We start from the raw sequence: 15840 nt of genomic DNA, 5'->3' as shown, positions 1-15840 counted from the left end.
TCCCTCTTCAGTGAGAAACGACTTCATGTTTGGATCCCAAGAGCGACCGCTTCATCACAAACATGTCTCTGCCGTCTTATAGGACGTCTGCTCGGACTGCCCTGCGGGTCCGCCCGGACTGCCCGGTCTCCCGGGAGCCCCCGGGGACAAAGGACACCTGGGACCTGCGGGGAAAAACGGACAAGACGGTTACCAAGTAGGACATGCACATTCAACCATGACCTCACCTCTTGTGATGTAACAACTATGGCTCCTCTAGGATATAAAGTTATGTGTGTCTCCGCCATATTAGCCCTAAGTGAGGCACGAGGGTTTTGCTATCATCATCAGCCTCAGTTGGTGTGACGGATGGAGAGGCTCTCTCTGCGTCATTAGCCGGGTCTCCTCTCGGGGCCAGCAGTGAACGATTAGGACCCGGTGCCGGTGCTCGGCCTCCCGTCCGCCACCCGGACAGAGACTGATGCTCTGCTGTGTCATTACAGGGCCCGCCGGGAACAGCTGGAACTCAAGGGCCCCCCGGAGCCGACGGAGCGAAGGCAAGTTTGCGCACTAACTGCCCCCTTATTGCTCCCGAAGGGCCAACTGCTCATTAGTTGCTTTTGTCAACAGTATATATATATATTTTTTTAAACTTCACAAGGTTCAGATAATTGGGTGAATTTAAAACACCAAAAAAAAAAAAAAGGTATTGAGTTGTTTTTCACAAACATCGCTATTACAGCCTCCTCCTTTGTAATAGTTTGAATATCTTAGAGATATTTAGTTTTTCAGATGAATGCTTTCCTCTTGAAGTGTGGCATTTCTTATGGTCTTTCTTTTTCACCACAGGGTCTTAAAGGTGATCGAGGACCCCAAGGAGGCCCAGGAGAGAAAGGAGAAAAAGTATATTTGTCGTGATGACTCATGAGTCTCACTCATTTCCTCCAAAAAATGTTCAGTGCAATATTGTTTGGTATGAATCGCATAATTATAGATATATTTTTCTGCATTTACAGGGTCCTTCAGGACCCCCTGGTCATCCAGGAACCGCTGGCTTAATGGGCACACCTGTAAGTTATTATTTTGGGCTATATGCACTCAAATTTGTCTAAATACTTAAGCTTTTCATAAACAGGGCAATTTGTATTGGATTTTGTTCCCACACTCATTCTTTCTATTTTGGTTGACCTCCACTGACACTGTCTCTTTCCTCTTCAGGGTAACGATGGACAGCCTGGCCCCGCCGGCCCCCCGGGGACCCCTGGAGAAAAGGTCAGGCTGCACTCCATGTACTTTTCCCCGCAGAAAACGTATTACCTATGTGCCATTACAGTACAAAACCTCTTCCCTCTAGCATGTAGGTCGACCGGCCTGTGTGGTAATAGCGGCCATTTATCATTTATTCTTCCCCGGTGACATTGACCTGCTCGTGTTTGTTTGTTTTTTTAGGGCAAAGAAGGTCTCAAAGGAATCCAGGGACCATCGGGTCTTCCCGGATTGATGGTAAGCAAAATTAATGGATGTGCAGCATTACGAATATGCCCACAGTTCCTGCAGTGTGGCATAAATACTCTGGAATCTTGTAAGTGCAATTGTAGGTCTTAACAGTTGCGGACGCTAAATGGAAGATTTCATTGATCTGCAGGGTCAGCCTGGGAAAATGGGAAAAGATGGCCGACCAGGTGACCCAGGAGAGCCTGTAAGTAGATGAAGATGTGTGTCAGTGATCATATATATATATAGAGCTGGAGCTACACAACATCATGATGGTATAACATGGCCAGACAATGATGCTGTCACTATTTCTGGTTTCATCTCAGGGCAAGCAAGGCGAGTCAGGACCACTAGGAAACCCGGGGCTCAGGGGACTCCCGGTAAGTAACCGCCAGTAAACCGATCTGATGAAGCAGGCAGGCAGAGCTCATTGCTGTGACTGATTCAGGGCTGTTGTTTTTCCCATGCAGGGCTTTAAGGGCCACAGAGGAGAATCTGGAGAATCTGGATCTAAGGTTAGTCGAACTTTGCGTTTTTCGTGCATTTGAACAGGGAAGTTTGCAAGAACCACAATGTTGCAATAATGAATCTTTCGCACCATGTTCTTGCCTAATAAGCGTCACCATATGTAGGAAAACAATGGATTTCTGTCTGGTGAATTTCTCACCTGTTGCTCTGATAACAATGTAGGGGAAAGTGACATATCAATGGTTACCAAACATGTCGTCAAAGTCAGTAAATTTCACATATTGGTGCATTGCAAATCCAATTTTTAAATGCCATGATTAATAAAAGAATACTTAGGATTTCGAAGCAGCTGGCTGTTTTCCATTTACTTTTCCTTTGACACGGCCGAGCAGTGAAAGCTTCCACTCTTTGTGACAGCAGTGTTCAATTTAGACATTCCACCCTAAAAATGTGAGCTAAACAGATTTGTATGGAAAAGCAGAAACATCTTCCCCCGGTGCAGGTTAGTTAGTTTATGAAAGGTGACAGTGTTTTTGCCCTATTTTGATGACACCTGCAGTTTCACAGACAGCAAGTCAATGCTGTTGCATGCTGGGAAAGCTATCAGGATAGCACTAGACTCTCTACAGACCTAATGCAATGATATGTCCTCTACGAAGGTTTGACATGTACATGTCATCGTGAAATGTATCACACAATTGGAATTATGCCAATTCATTTGATCAAATGACAGTATTAAGCGAAACAAAAACAACACACACACACACACACACACACACACACACACACACACACACACACACACACACATACATACACAGAGACAGAGACATGCAATAAGAGTGGGATCTATTTGGCAGAACATTCTCTACTCGGATCCGTATTCTTGGATTCAAAAACTGGCACCTTCACAAAAGAATACAAGAACATAAAAGCACGGGAAGTCGAGTATGGATTATGAGTTTGGAAAGATAACGGCCTCTGCTCATGAGCCATAACTGGAACTATTAACGGCAGTTGGAGGAGCTCACAGTCAGCGTTCGGCGTGCCGCACTGCGACTTTAAGATGCGTCCGACGCTCACACTTTCCTTTGTTGGAAACAGCTTCTCCGAGAGAACCGCTGCACCTGCTGCTTTTGCCTCTCACACACACACACACACACACACACACACACACAATAAAGGTTCTGCCACGGCAGCGTGACCAATAGCACGGCTCATTACAGACAAACTCTGGCTGAGCCGCGGCGTGGCGGGCGGCCTCTCGGCCCGGCAGCCACACAGACGTTAGACAACTTATTAGAGGAGCCATTACGTGTTTCCATCGACGCACTGAAAATGGCCTTCCACCGCTCATAGTTATTGTCTTTAAATATCATGTCAAACAGAAATGATTGACACTATTATTCAGGGAATTGAAAGTTGACGTCCACAATTAGAGGTGCAGATTCACCAGTGTGCCTCAGGACAGTGCGGAGGTGTCATGGATCCTTATGAGTAACTCTGTGGATCTCAAGTCTGCATAATCTGTTATTTATTGTCATTTGTAAAGCAATTACAACAATTATAGAAGCACTCTGAAATCTGCAGGCTCCCTCCCAACAAACCCTGTATAAAAAAACTAAAAACACAGCGACAAAAATGATAATATATGACAAAATATGTTGCAAAATTAAAATATAGGAATAATGATACATGCATGTATGCATCCATACAGAGACAACTGTATGTAGAAGTAAATCAGATTGTAAATACCATGTTTTGGAGCTGCAAAACCCCCCAAAAATAAGCAATTTAAGGATATCGGATGAAATGCTAAATAATAGAAATATCTTAAAAGGAAACATAAGCTTTATATTGTTCCTGCTTATATGTTATTAATGAGAAACAGGAAATGTAGAGGACTGTTTGGCCGCCTGGCTTACATGGAAACATGGTAGCACGTTTTCAGCACGCTATATATAAATACACCTGTAAGGTGACATCATCTGCTGGTCATGTGACCCGATCATGTGCTGCTGAAGTTACACTGCTCTTGTAACAGCAGCTAAAACAGGAACATTTGGGCTAATTAGCCCTCCACAAACACACTCCTTTTCTCTATGACATCATCTTCCATTAGCTTTAGTGATTGTGTTGGTAATACTATAATTATACAACAGTGTATATGCTATGCTATGCTATATATGTACAGTGTGTGGTATACAATGTGTCACCTCTTGGCTGAAATACACTTTTGAAATACAAACCTGTCCAACTTGGTTTCTGAGCCAAGAGAATTTTCTCCTGAGCGATCACAGGAACTTCATCTTAATTTGTCCTTGAGGTTTCTCTTATTTAATCTAACAATTGTTTTCTTCTGTGTCAAACAGGGAGAAGATGGAAAGCCTGGATCATCTGGGCGGGATGGCAAACCTGGGAAAGAGGTATGTCCAACGTTTTTTGCTCCAAGTTTCAGTTTCAAGTCTCTCATGTTCTTTTTATAATAACAGAATAATGACATATGCATGTTATTAAAAACGTCTGTATTATAACCTTGCATAACATATGTTTTGTTTCCTTCATACATACCTGCTACGTTCTGAGAGCTCTGTGCTGCATACACGTCAACATTGTGAATTCCTGAAGGAAGAATGCAATTTAGTATTTTCAATCTGCAGTTCCATCATCTCATTTTTGGCATCTCTTTTGCGCACACACACACACACACACACACACACACACACACACACACACACACACACACACACACACACACACACACACAGACAGAAAAAAGCTGCTGTAAAGTGACTGCATTCATGTATACTACAATATAACCAACTTTAAAATGCCTATATTAGCTTCCACTCATGCATTTGCAGTGTAAAAGTAATATACAGCACATGCCCCGCATGCAGAAGATATTTGTCTTCCCTATTAAAATCCTACATGCCATTCTTGTCTATGCAGCATCCCTTCCTGGCTGCGCCACAGTGAGAATAATCTGTATTGCTGCCTGGAACCAGAGCACCATTGATCGAGGGAATGCAGTCAAAACTCCTGAGATTAAAAAACGGTTTTGGACCGAATGCAAAGTTTTCAGCAGAGCAAAGAATATTTAATCACGTCTATATAATACTGGGGCTTCATTACCAGCAGCTTCACATCCTCTGTCACAGTTGTATTCCATTAATCTTTACCAAATGACAAACTGGAATTCATTTCATGAACACATTTTGAAGACTGCAGCACTTTTATCCCCCCATTTGTCTCCAAGCAGGATGTAACACTTCACAGAAAGAATGAAATAACTTTTTAACTCGTCCTCTGGCTGTGCCGCTCGGAGACGGATTGTTCTCACAGAGTGCCTCCTAAAGTTAGAATCTTGTCCTCACCTACATACTCCTTCCACGGGAAAAAGGAAGCTCTTCAGATGTTACCTTCCTGCTACTGCGGAGGCTGTTTTCCAATAAAGATTAAAGTGATCCTCCGCATGCCCTCGAGATGAGATATGGTTCTGTTCCCTTTTTTTTTTCAGCATGTAAAAGCCATAATAAAACAAGTCTATTTTTTTCTTTTCTTCTGGCAGGGCTCTATGGGACCTCCAGGCAGAGAAGGGCTTAGTGGACCAAGAGGAGAGTCGGTGAGTCTTTTTCAATCACTCGCAGAGACAGAAGACAGACGCAGCCGGTGTCAAGCAGAGGGAGAGTTTTGGACATAAAGTGGCACTCGAGTCGTTCCTCTCTCTGTCATTCCCCATCAAATTTCTCATCCTGTGTTTTTTCTTTGCATCGCAGGGCAAGCAAGGTGAAGCGGGTCCATCAGGAAAAGCAGGCCTCCCTGGAACTCCAGTGAGTTGCCCATTTTGTACATTATCTCGAAAAAACAACAGTTGCAACAGTGGGACGACTAACAAAGTGCAAATCGTGGCTCCGAAACACTTCAATTCAACCACAACACGTCAATACAAACACAGTTCGCATTTAATCGAGAAGTGCACTGAATAGCATTTTCAGTGCGAGCAGGGATGTATAACTGGCGGCAAGAGGAGGCTGTGAAGTATTTCTAGAAGAGATGATCTGTCAGATTGTGATGGATGATTTGAACATCTCTTTCCCTTGGGGTTGCGTTTAAGGGACATGACCCGGTTGACACCAGAAAACTGATTGCCGAGTAATATCAGAGCACCGAGCACAGAGAACAGGTCGGAGAGGAGCACCTCCTGGATGTGAGCCACGCAAAGGTGTTATTAATGCAGCCGAGGTCACGCGGGGATTGGAAGGGCGGCGTGCATAAGGTGCATGTGTAAGGTCTGGTAGAACATATATCAGAGGTGCCTTTACACAATGTTCAACACACAAAATTTACCAAATCCAAGGGTAAATATTTCCAATTAAAGATGAATAAAATAACCAACTGTGAAAGTGGCATTTTCTCCCATTGTTGGTATTATATAAGAGAAAGGCAATCTGTATTTTGCTTGAGAAAAAATAACTCTGCTGTAAATTTTTATACCAGAGTTTCATTTTAATGATAAATGTGAATTTGAGCTTAATTTTCACAAATCAGTTGTTAAAGGGGAACTCCACCAACTGTTCGTTGACAGATCTTGAGAGCTGCTCCTGAACATGTCAACAACATTATTTTAAAGGCCCATCTCTCTCAATGGGTTCTGATCCCGTCTCAGGTAGAGATGGAGCGATCGAAACCAAAAAGAGTCTTTAACGGGGAAATGGAAGAAACCTCAGGAGGAGCAATTAAAGGAGGAACTCGTCTCCCAGGAGGGACAGACGTGAAATATGTTGTGTACAGAATAGACCAACATAATAAAACCACAGTATAGACGCATGTATAGAGGCATGTGAACATATCGGGGGAAACAAATACATTATCTTACTTAACCAATTACATTTTTATGAGTTTTTATGCAAATAACCCCGTGTAGCTGACAACAACAAAGTAAAAGCATCACATTTAGAATTTTTGATGGTTGAAAATACTTTTTGAAACAGTGGTAAAACAAAAAAAAGCTTTAGTCTGCAGCCTTGCTGTCACTTTTAGGTTTTAGAAAAAAGAAAGAAAATCTGAATTGGCAGGTCAGACTTTTAAGAAACTGAAATCGACCAAGAAAAATTGCAATTTCTAGTCCATAGCTTCTGGAGGGCAAGGTGTAAACCCAAAAGCAGACACAGAGAAGTGGCAGGTAGGATGAGAGGAGGGCAGTTTACCATGTCAGCATCAATCAGGTGACGGGGTTAGAGAGTCCAGAGGAAGGAACCCAATGGTATGAAGCACATATCCTCACAGACTCAACGTGGTATACCTTTGAAATGAACGAGTGCTTGAGTCCCCACAGTTCATAATAAGCGACTTGTTTAATTGAAAAATGTGAAATGTAATTTTAAAGCGCCGACCCCGTCCTCGTAAAGCTTTCGGAGCCCATGTACAATTTGGCTGAGCACGAAGACGAGGTTAATTAAAGTCAGCTAGGGCTCGGTGATTATTTGGGCCTGGAGATAAAGAGGCAGGCAGAGGTCATCATAATAGATATGTCACGGATATAAAATGTAGATGGAGACAGCGCACAGAGTTGCTGCATGTCCATCGCAACAAAAAAAATGCGTTTTTGGACAGAAATAGATGGTCCGTGGGCTTGAGGACGGTTTCTTGCTAACTGGAGGGCAGACGATATGCGGCCATGCTATCAGAGAGGAGAGGGTGATATCAGTCAGCAGGGGGAGCAGATCACCAGAAATAGCCGGCAGGAGGGAGGTGCAGAACAGGGTTGGGAGAGGAGGCGCAGAGGGATTTCAGTGCAGGGTGAAGCTATTTAGAAGCAGGATCGGATATTAAAAAAAAAAAAAAACGTTATCAGATGGACAATTTTATCACATAGAGAGAGGATGATGCAGCGAGAGGAAAGAGGCAGAGGAGATAGTGGATCTGTTCAAGAATAATAAGAAACGTGTAAATGGATAAAAGAGAACGTTAAATATAAGATAAAATAAGATAATCTTTTGTTAGTCCCGCAGTGGGGAAATTGCAGGATTGCAGGATACAGTAAAAAAAACTGAAAAGAATCTACAATAGCAGTATTGTATATACAGACAGAATAAAAACATAATAAAAAAATGTATTTTGCCCCAGCAATTAAAGTGACCAAATGGATTGAAGTGTTAAGTGTCCCAATTCTACACGCATTAATAAATTCCTTCGAGACAATTTAAGTAAATGTTATGTGTAAAGCCCTTTATTACACATTTGCCTCAGGTCTTTACAATCTGTGCAGTTTACGTCACCATCTGTCCTCTAGTCTCGGACTAGACAAGAAAAAACCCTCTCAACAAACCCTTTAACGGGGAAACACGGAAACCTCAGGATCAGCAACTGAGGAGGGATCCCTTTTGTCCTGTACAAAAATAGACCAACGTAATAAAATCACAGTATAGGCAATCCTTATGACAAAATGATGTGTAGACTGTGAACATGTGAAACGAATGGATCCAGGAGGATGTCGAGCTGCCTTCAGGTGGCGCCATAGAGCAACAGCCTGAGGCACACAACCTCCTCTCCAGCAGGAAACCTGGCAAGAGGGCAGAGCTTCCTGATTGGAGTATGAGGTCACAGAAGAGCAGAAAGATAGGAAGTGGCGTGTTCATTTAACATTTTGGGGATCAAAATCACCTTAAAAGGTTGAAGTCTGATCCGACATGGACCTGTAGCCAATGAAGGAAAGCTAAAACTGTTGTAATAATGCCGTATTTTCTAGTTTAATTATGCTCACTCTGTTTTAGTTACAATCACTCTGTGGTTGCCATAACCTGCTGTTCTGCAGGCCTCCATGTCGCCTGTAAATATGGATGTTAATCTCTTCAAGCTGGCATGTCTCACCGCAAGATTGGTTTATGAGTTGTTTTTTTGATCCGGGGCACTGCTGCATGTCGATAAGAACTGCAGCTAAATATTAATCCTCGCTGAATCCTCAGTAATGAGCGAGGCTTTTAGAGCACAAGTACAGTATGCCGTGTGTGTGCCATGTGATGAGCGGCTATGTCTCTGCAGGGTCTTAGAGGAGACAAGGGAGAGCCCGGCAACCCAGGATTACCAGGCTTTAGTGGGCCTAAGGGCCCCGCGGTGAGTGCTAGATTTGTAGAGTTTTTATTCCAAGATTATTTGTAGCGGCTAAAATTGACCAGCTGTGAGTAATGTTGACTTTCATCTTGATTTCTAGGGTCCACATGGTCCAATCGGGCCAGAAGGTAAACAGGTAAGGACTTCATAGAACCAACGTTGACAAATTATGATGCAATATATCCATATTTCATGCTCACATCCACTGTTTTTGGTGGGGTTTTTTAGGGGATGCCAGGCAGAGTTGGTGATCGTGGCCTCAGAGGAGACAAGGCGAGTACTAGAGATGCAAATGGTCCATAAAACACAGACGTCATACACACACTGCAGCAATCCGTGGAATTCAAATCTCTAATCCATTCAGTAGAAATGTCCACAAAGTGTCTAGTGGCAGTAAAACACAATTCATCACAGAACGATATCACACACAGACGATTTCTAACAATTAATTATAATCCAGTTATTTTGGAGGTTCTTCATGTCTGAAAATGTACAATTGTCTGTCATCCGATCCAGGGAGATTCAGGTGTGAAGGGAGATAAAGGAATATCAGGAGACTCAGGTATTCCTGGGAACCCCGGACCCCCTGGCAGGAAGGGCCACACAGGGATGATGGGCATGTCTGGACCACCAGGAGAATTAGGGGCTCCGGGGCCTCAAGGAACTTCAGGAAATCCCGGTATCCCAGGCCAAAGAGTGAGTCACACTCCTGAACGCTTTGTTGTTGAAATTGCGGCATCAATAATTGAGTTAATGATTATAATGTTTGACGTCTCAGGGAGAGTCGGTATCACTGGAGCAGATGAGACGACTCATCCAGGAGGAGCTGGCGAAGCAATTAGATGGTGAGGAGGCAATTTATTTTGGTTTCTCATCTTTCCCATTGACCTTGCTGAGATAACCTTCACAGAGTTGTTTGAAATTGAAGTAATGATAATATTAACCTTATTTATGTTGCAAATTTCATTCAAAGATGCAGATGATGTTGAACCCATGAATTACAGATTTGAATACATGTTGCAAAGATGAGCATCGATCATGTCATCATTTAGTTTACAGCTTTAAAAAAGAAGAAGGGATTATGTGTGCGCTACCTCTTTAACAATAACGATTAAAGTTAACCCCCATTAGAAGCCAAATGAAAATAAATGAAGGTAAGTCTAAGCTACAAGGAGAGTTTTCCATAGTTTAGGGCCATAAAAACAGAAACCTTCACCAGATTTATTGTTTGGTCACAAAATAAGAGGCAGTCGCTGTTATTTTTAATTTTTATTGATCATAATAATAATGTCTGCGGCTTCAGAATTAATTGTGATTTTCTTGAAGACCTTTCAAGGAGATCAGTGTGTAGTGGTAATAATCTAAAGTGCTGGTAATAAAAGCATGAATTTGTATTTCAGAATGGGTCTGAGTCTAATTTCAGTGATGGCCCTCAACCACAAGGTCACAAAAACATCATACGTTCATCTAAGACTAATCAGGGTTTAAAATAACTGCTCATTACTTAAAAATATGTATTACTCATCTAAATGTGCCTGCATCCAGTCAAGAGAGTGTTCAAAGAACTGGTGTTTGCCCCGCGAAACAGAGATGTATATAAAGGTGTGTGTCATCAGCATATTAGTGATATTTGACTTCATGGTGACTAATTATGTTGCCTAGAGGGACCAAAACACTTCCTTGATGAACACCATATTCATCGTCTGATGTGTGTCACATTAAGTTGCCTTAGCTAACAAAACATTTTATTTGTAGTAAGAGGAAAACCTGTCAAACACTGCAAGAGCCTATTTCTCAAGTTGATTGATTAAAATGTCACGATCAATGGTATCAAATGCAGTGCTCGAATCTAATACAAATTTACTACCTTAATTAAGCAGTTTCAGGAATTTATTTGGGCTTCACCCAACGGGTGGGTCCTACATAGTTGGTGAATCTGTATTTCTAAAACTAGATATAACTGTCATTTTTTCCTCTTAAAATGCATCTAAATTCCTGACCCTTAAAAACTAAAGTGTGATCAAATACCTTCGCTTTTGTGTTTTCCAGCCAAAATGGCTTACCTCATGGCTCAGATGCAGCCGGCCCACGTGAAGAGTACAGCTGGCCGTCCAGGACCTCCAGGCTCTGCAGGTAAAGACGGCAATTCTGGACGACCTGGCCCCCCCGGAGAGCCTGGTATGCCCGGACAAAATGGCGGAGAAGGATCCAGGGGACCCTCGGGCCCTAAAGGTAGGACAGAGACTTTTAACTGTGTCATTATATTCTGTGTGTGTCCTTTTGTTCCTTTACTAATTCCACAGTGTATAATACTTTCCAATTGTCAGATTGGTCCAAATGAGTGTCTCCAATAGAATCAGAATTGTGTTAATGAAATCACTTCCTGTATTGGCAGTAAAAAATATGATGTACTTCATATAAAGGCTGACTAAGAAAGATCTACATCAGAACAAAGAGGAAAGAGAGAACATTTCTGCCAACATTTTAATAGAAAAATTAAAAAATGACCCTCTTGTATCTGATAGCTGACGGATGTTTGAGATAAATCTGAGGGAATAGTTTGACATTTGAGGAAAATAAACTTAATTTGTCCGGAGAGTTAGATGAGAAGATCGATACGATTCTCATGTCTGAACACTAAAGGTGCCAGACTTGGTCTCGGCCTGGCACAGTGGTTCCTTTCAATCTGTTGTGACTTTGAGGTTGCCAGACAACCAGCGAAGACTCCAGGAAGTGGCTGTTCCTGGCAAAGAAATGCCCTGGAACAAAATCCCCATAAAACTGAACCATATTGCTGTTACACTGTAGTTTTTGTACAGATTAACCCAACAAACCCTTGTTTGTTTTGCATCAATCACATTAAAAATGCACGGTATAAAGCTAAAGAACATCCATGTCCATCCATGTGTCATGAATGTCAACCTACAGTAATGCTCAAAGGTTGTTAAAATGTGTTGACTGATACTTATAACAGCTTATAATGTGCACAAATAATGGTGACTTGTTTTCTGAATTTCCAGGTGACAAAGGAACGAGAGGAGAAAAGGGAGAACCCGGTGTCGGCGAAAGAGGAGAGCAAGGACCCACCGGCCCGATAGGTAACAACCAGTCTCTTGCTTACTGTATTACTGTACTTATGGATCATGGACCATGCCTACTACTCATTATATGAATAATTTCTGTCACATTCATTGAATGTGCTGTAACTCCATTACGTTATTCATTCTGGCCACATGACATCTATTGCTCCTGTCCATCCGGGGAGAGAGATCCTCCTCTGTTGCTCTCCCTCAGGTTTCTTCCCCTTTTTTCCCTGTGAAAGGGTTTTTACTATCTTTATTGGGGGAGTTTTTCCTGATCCGATGTGAGGTCCCGGGACAGGGATGTCATGTGTACAGATTGTAAACTTGTATTTGTGATGTTGGGCTATATAAAATAAACTGAATTGAATTGAATTCTTCTCAGGTGGGTTTCACCTAATTTGGAGCCTCACATTGTTCCTCTTCCCGCTATATAGGTCCAGCCGGTCTGCCCGGATATGGTAAAGACGGAGGCCCGGGACAAGCCGGAGCCCAGGGAGAGCCAGGAAACCCCGGCCCCCACGGTCAAGCTGGACCTCCGGGTCCAACCGGCCAATGTGACCCCTCCCAGTGCGCCTACTATGCCAGCCTGGCACAAAGACCCCACACCAAAAATGTCAAGGGGACCTAAGGGAGAAGGGACACGCAAGAGCTTGAAGTCCAGCTGTATTTATGAACTTGGTCTGAATCAAGAACTTTTCTTTTTTTAAGATAACCTCAGTATGGAGGGCTGAAGCGACACGTGCTGCCGGTCAGATTGTTTTGTTTTGTTTTTGGTAAGAAGCGTGGGAAGGATGGGGATGAAGCATCGAGGGACTTTTTCAGATTAAATATGGGGTAGAGAGAGCAGCTCAACTGTTTTATTTTTGTTATTTCCTCACTTGCTTGCTTCCTGTAAAATATATATATATAGGGAGGTAACAAGTCCCTCCTCTTAAACCGGCCCATCTGTGGGGAAGATCTTGGAGTCGATGTTGTATCGTTTCATCAGTAATTATCTCAAAAGTCCAGCTCTGCGTTTTCTTGCAGGAATTCTTTCTGCAACACAGGCTTTTCTTTTTTTTTCTTCTGCCTCACACCATTTTGCATCATTTACCGTTCACAGCCCACACTGTCCTGTGCCAAGCAATAGATGTCAGTTACTGCTCACTAACTTGCTGGGGATCCTCGGCGAGATAATTACCCGGTCTGGGGAATTATCTGTTTTATTGTAATTGATGGGCAGGGTGGAGGACAGACAGTGTGAGGCACAACCTCAAATACCAATAGTGATTTTGTGCAGCAGGAGTGTTAATGAGTAAGTGTGCAGAATGATGAATGACCACTTTTTGTGCACTTATTGTCCCCAAGCTGGTAGCAGTGTTCTTATGTAGCCTTAATTATTTCAGATATTATTGGCACCCCAAAACGGGCATAAAAATAAAATCCCCACCCTTCAATTTTTAAGCCTGTCTGATTTATTTAGACATAAACGAAACAAGTATTTATTCTGGGAATAAACTGGAGGCATGACGATATTACTTCTCTGTCACTCATAAATTCATAAACTCATAAATTAGAGCCAGGTTTGCAGACTTTCAGTCCAAAATTCGGAGAAAATGCAACACAGAACCCATGGCGTATCATTTACAGGTGTCTATCTTATCTTGAAATTAAATTAATTTGAAAATCTGTCCCAAACAGCAATAACATGACGTGTATACGCTTATTTCATATATGCCGTGATTTGTGCTAAGGCTAAGCTAACCCTCAGGATGATTATTTAAAAAAAAAACTGAGTTTTAAAGATAGAAATCGAGACGGGAAGAAATGTCACCGTTAGGTTTGTACTTTTGTGTTTCATGAAGTGGCTCTGGTCATTCTCTTTTCGGGGGTATGCAAAGACTTGAGCAGTAAACAGCTTTGAGGAGGTGGTTTTAATCGCAGCCTTTGTTCACCTTTCTTAAAAAGCTGCCTGTTTCGCATCGCTTTCTCTAAACCTGTCACTTCCTTTCTGTTCGGCGAGGCCTATGAAGTGCCTGCGCTGTGGCAGCGTCCGGGCAGCTCGGCCCTGCTCTGAAAAGATCACATCCCTTTTCTTATTTGTCCCACTGAACCTATTATTGGAGAGTTGCTCCCCTGCATCTCGATGACCATCCAGGCCATTGTAGTACCGTAAGCATTTGGTTGGAGCAATTACACCTCTCCCAAACCTCAGAGGTGCTGGTCATCTTGAACTTATTTAATAACCTCCACAAAAGGTATCACATGTGTCTTCCTTTCACAAACATGAAGAAACGCCTCGACGCACACAACAGCAAACGGGAAGTGGGGGAGCAATGTTCAAGAAGAGAAAATAGAAATGTTATGAGCGCTTGCCAAGACCTCAGATCAAAATTCATCCCTTATAAGGAAGGATCTGTCATGCTCATCATCTCCTGCTCAGGTTACCTAATGGAAGTTCATTCATAAAAAAGGTGGATATGGCAAAACTTTAGTTTTGAAGATGTTGGGATAAACAGACCGGAGTTTTTAGGTTGGCCGACGTTTCTCGGCTGCTCTGGAGGCAGGAGGCATTTTATTTGCAGAGTTCAGAAGCGATACAATGCACCCTTGCTAATTTCCGTACAATCAGGGTTTTTGTTGCTACATCCTCACACTATCTGGTACGACCATTAGTTTGTGTTGGGTGTTGTTTGCAAAAGGTTGAATTTTAAAGAGTCCAATATACAGAACTCATCTATGCATATTCTACATGGCTGGCTAGCTCAACGCTACCACTGCACTGCGCTCATACCACAGTTACAGCTGGCGGCGTCGTAGCACCCAAGCTATGGTCGCCCCTCAGGTAAACACCGTTGCTGTCGTTTGCACCGTTAGCGCTCTTGGTACCGTTAGTGCTTTTAGCACCGTTAGCACTCTTGGCACCGTTAGCGCTCTTGGTACCGTTAGTGCTCTTAGCACCGTTAGCGCTCTTAGCACCGTTAGCGCTCTTGGCACTGTTAGCGCTCTTGGTACCGTTAGCGCTTTTAGCACCGTTAGGGCTCTTGGCACCGTTAGGGCTCTTGGCACCGTTTGCGCTCTTAGCACCATTAGCGCTCTTGGCACTGTTAGCTGTAAGTCACCGGCTCAGCCTCCCCCTTATTGGAGAGCCAATGGACATGCTCCCAATCTCGTACATGGCACCTTTTCTAACATTTGACATTATCCACATGTGGACAGTGGCCTTATCATGTAGGCTCTCTTCAAAGTACAGTAGTTGTAAGTTTGTTTTTTTAAGAAAGCTAACTATCTAGTAGTATATGCCAAAGGCAAAACATATACATGGTAATGACTGAGGTGAAGTATTCAGCAAGCTAGCAACTCGAGCCTGAATACTAAACCTCAGTCGTTGAAATTAATAGTTTAAAATTACGTGTACGGCTAGGCTTGCAAGCTTCTTTTTTTTTCAGAGAATTGTTTTGTTAACCAAACTACACAGTTACAGCAATTCTGAGATGTAACTCAACCAATTATATTTTTCTCGCCTTCAGATCAGCCTTTGAGAAATCACCCAACTTTGGCAAATATTTTTCGGAGCTTCATCACGTTATGTCTCCCTTTCATCAAATTGGTAAAGACCAGCTGGAAATGCAATGACATTCAAATTTACAGTAAGTTTAGAATAAAATTTGGCCCCAAACGTGTGATTGTAATAATTCACCTGCACTTTCAACGGTATATAATT

General features: G+C 42.7%; 1 protein-coding gene across 1 annotated transcript in view; it reads left to right on the top strand.

Moving 5' to 3' along the window:
- Positions 1 to 12765, top strand: part of col22a1 (collagen, type XXII, alpha 1) — a gene marked incomplete at both ends in the record, with an annotated part of 44310 nt that extends 31545 nt beyond the window's left edge. The window contains 20 exons of the mRNA XM_079232239.1: positions 83 to 196; positions 483 to 536; positions 829 to 882; positions 996 to 1049; positions 1198 to 1251; positions 1429 to 1482; positions 1625 to 1678; positions 1800 to 1853; positions 1944 to 1988; positions 4314 to 4367; positions 5513 to 5566; positions 5721 to 5774; positions 8986 to 9057; positions 9155 to 9190; positions 9283 to 9327; positions 9571 to 9750; positions 9833 to 9899; positions 11104 to 11286; positions 12075 to 12152; positions 12572 to 12765. Coding sequence (XP_079088365.1) covers positions 83 to 196; positions 483 to 536; positions 829 to 882; positions 996 to 1049; positions 1198 to 1251; positions 1429 to 1482; positions 1625 to 1678; positions 1800 to 1853; positions 1944 to 1988; positions 4314 to 4367; positions 5513 to 5566; positions 5721 to 5774; positions 8986 to 9057; positions 9155 to 9190; positions 9283 to 9327; positions 9571 to 9750; positions 9833 to 9899; positions 11104 to 11286; positions 12075 to 12152; positions 12572 to 12765 — 1554 coding nt within the window. The remainder of the gene's footprint in view (positions 1 to 82; positions 197 to 482; positions 537 to 828; positions 883 to 995; positions 1050 to 1197; positions 1252 to 1428; positions 1483 to 1624; positions 1679 to 1799; positions 1854 to 1943; positions 1989 to 4313; positions 4368 to 5512; positions 5567 to 5720; positions 5775 to 8985; positions 9058 to 9154; positions 9191 to 9282; positions 9328 to 9570; positions 9751 to 9832; positions 9900 to 11103; positions 11287 to 12074; positions 12153 to 12571) is intronic.
- Positions 12766 to 15840: the final 3075 nt, after the last annotated feature.

The sequence above is a fragment of the Taurulus bubalis genome (assembly GCF_910589615.1).
Source record: "Taurulus bubalis genome assembly, chromosome: 16".
Lineage (NCBI taxonomy): Eukaryota > Metazoa > Chordata > Actinopteri > Perciformes > Cottidae > Taurulus > Taurulus bubalis.
Note: the sequence above shows the minus strand (reverse complement) of the source record. Positions and strands in the feature narration are given on the sequence as shown.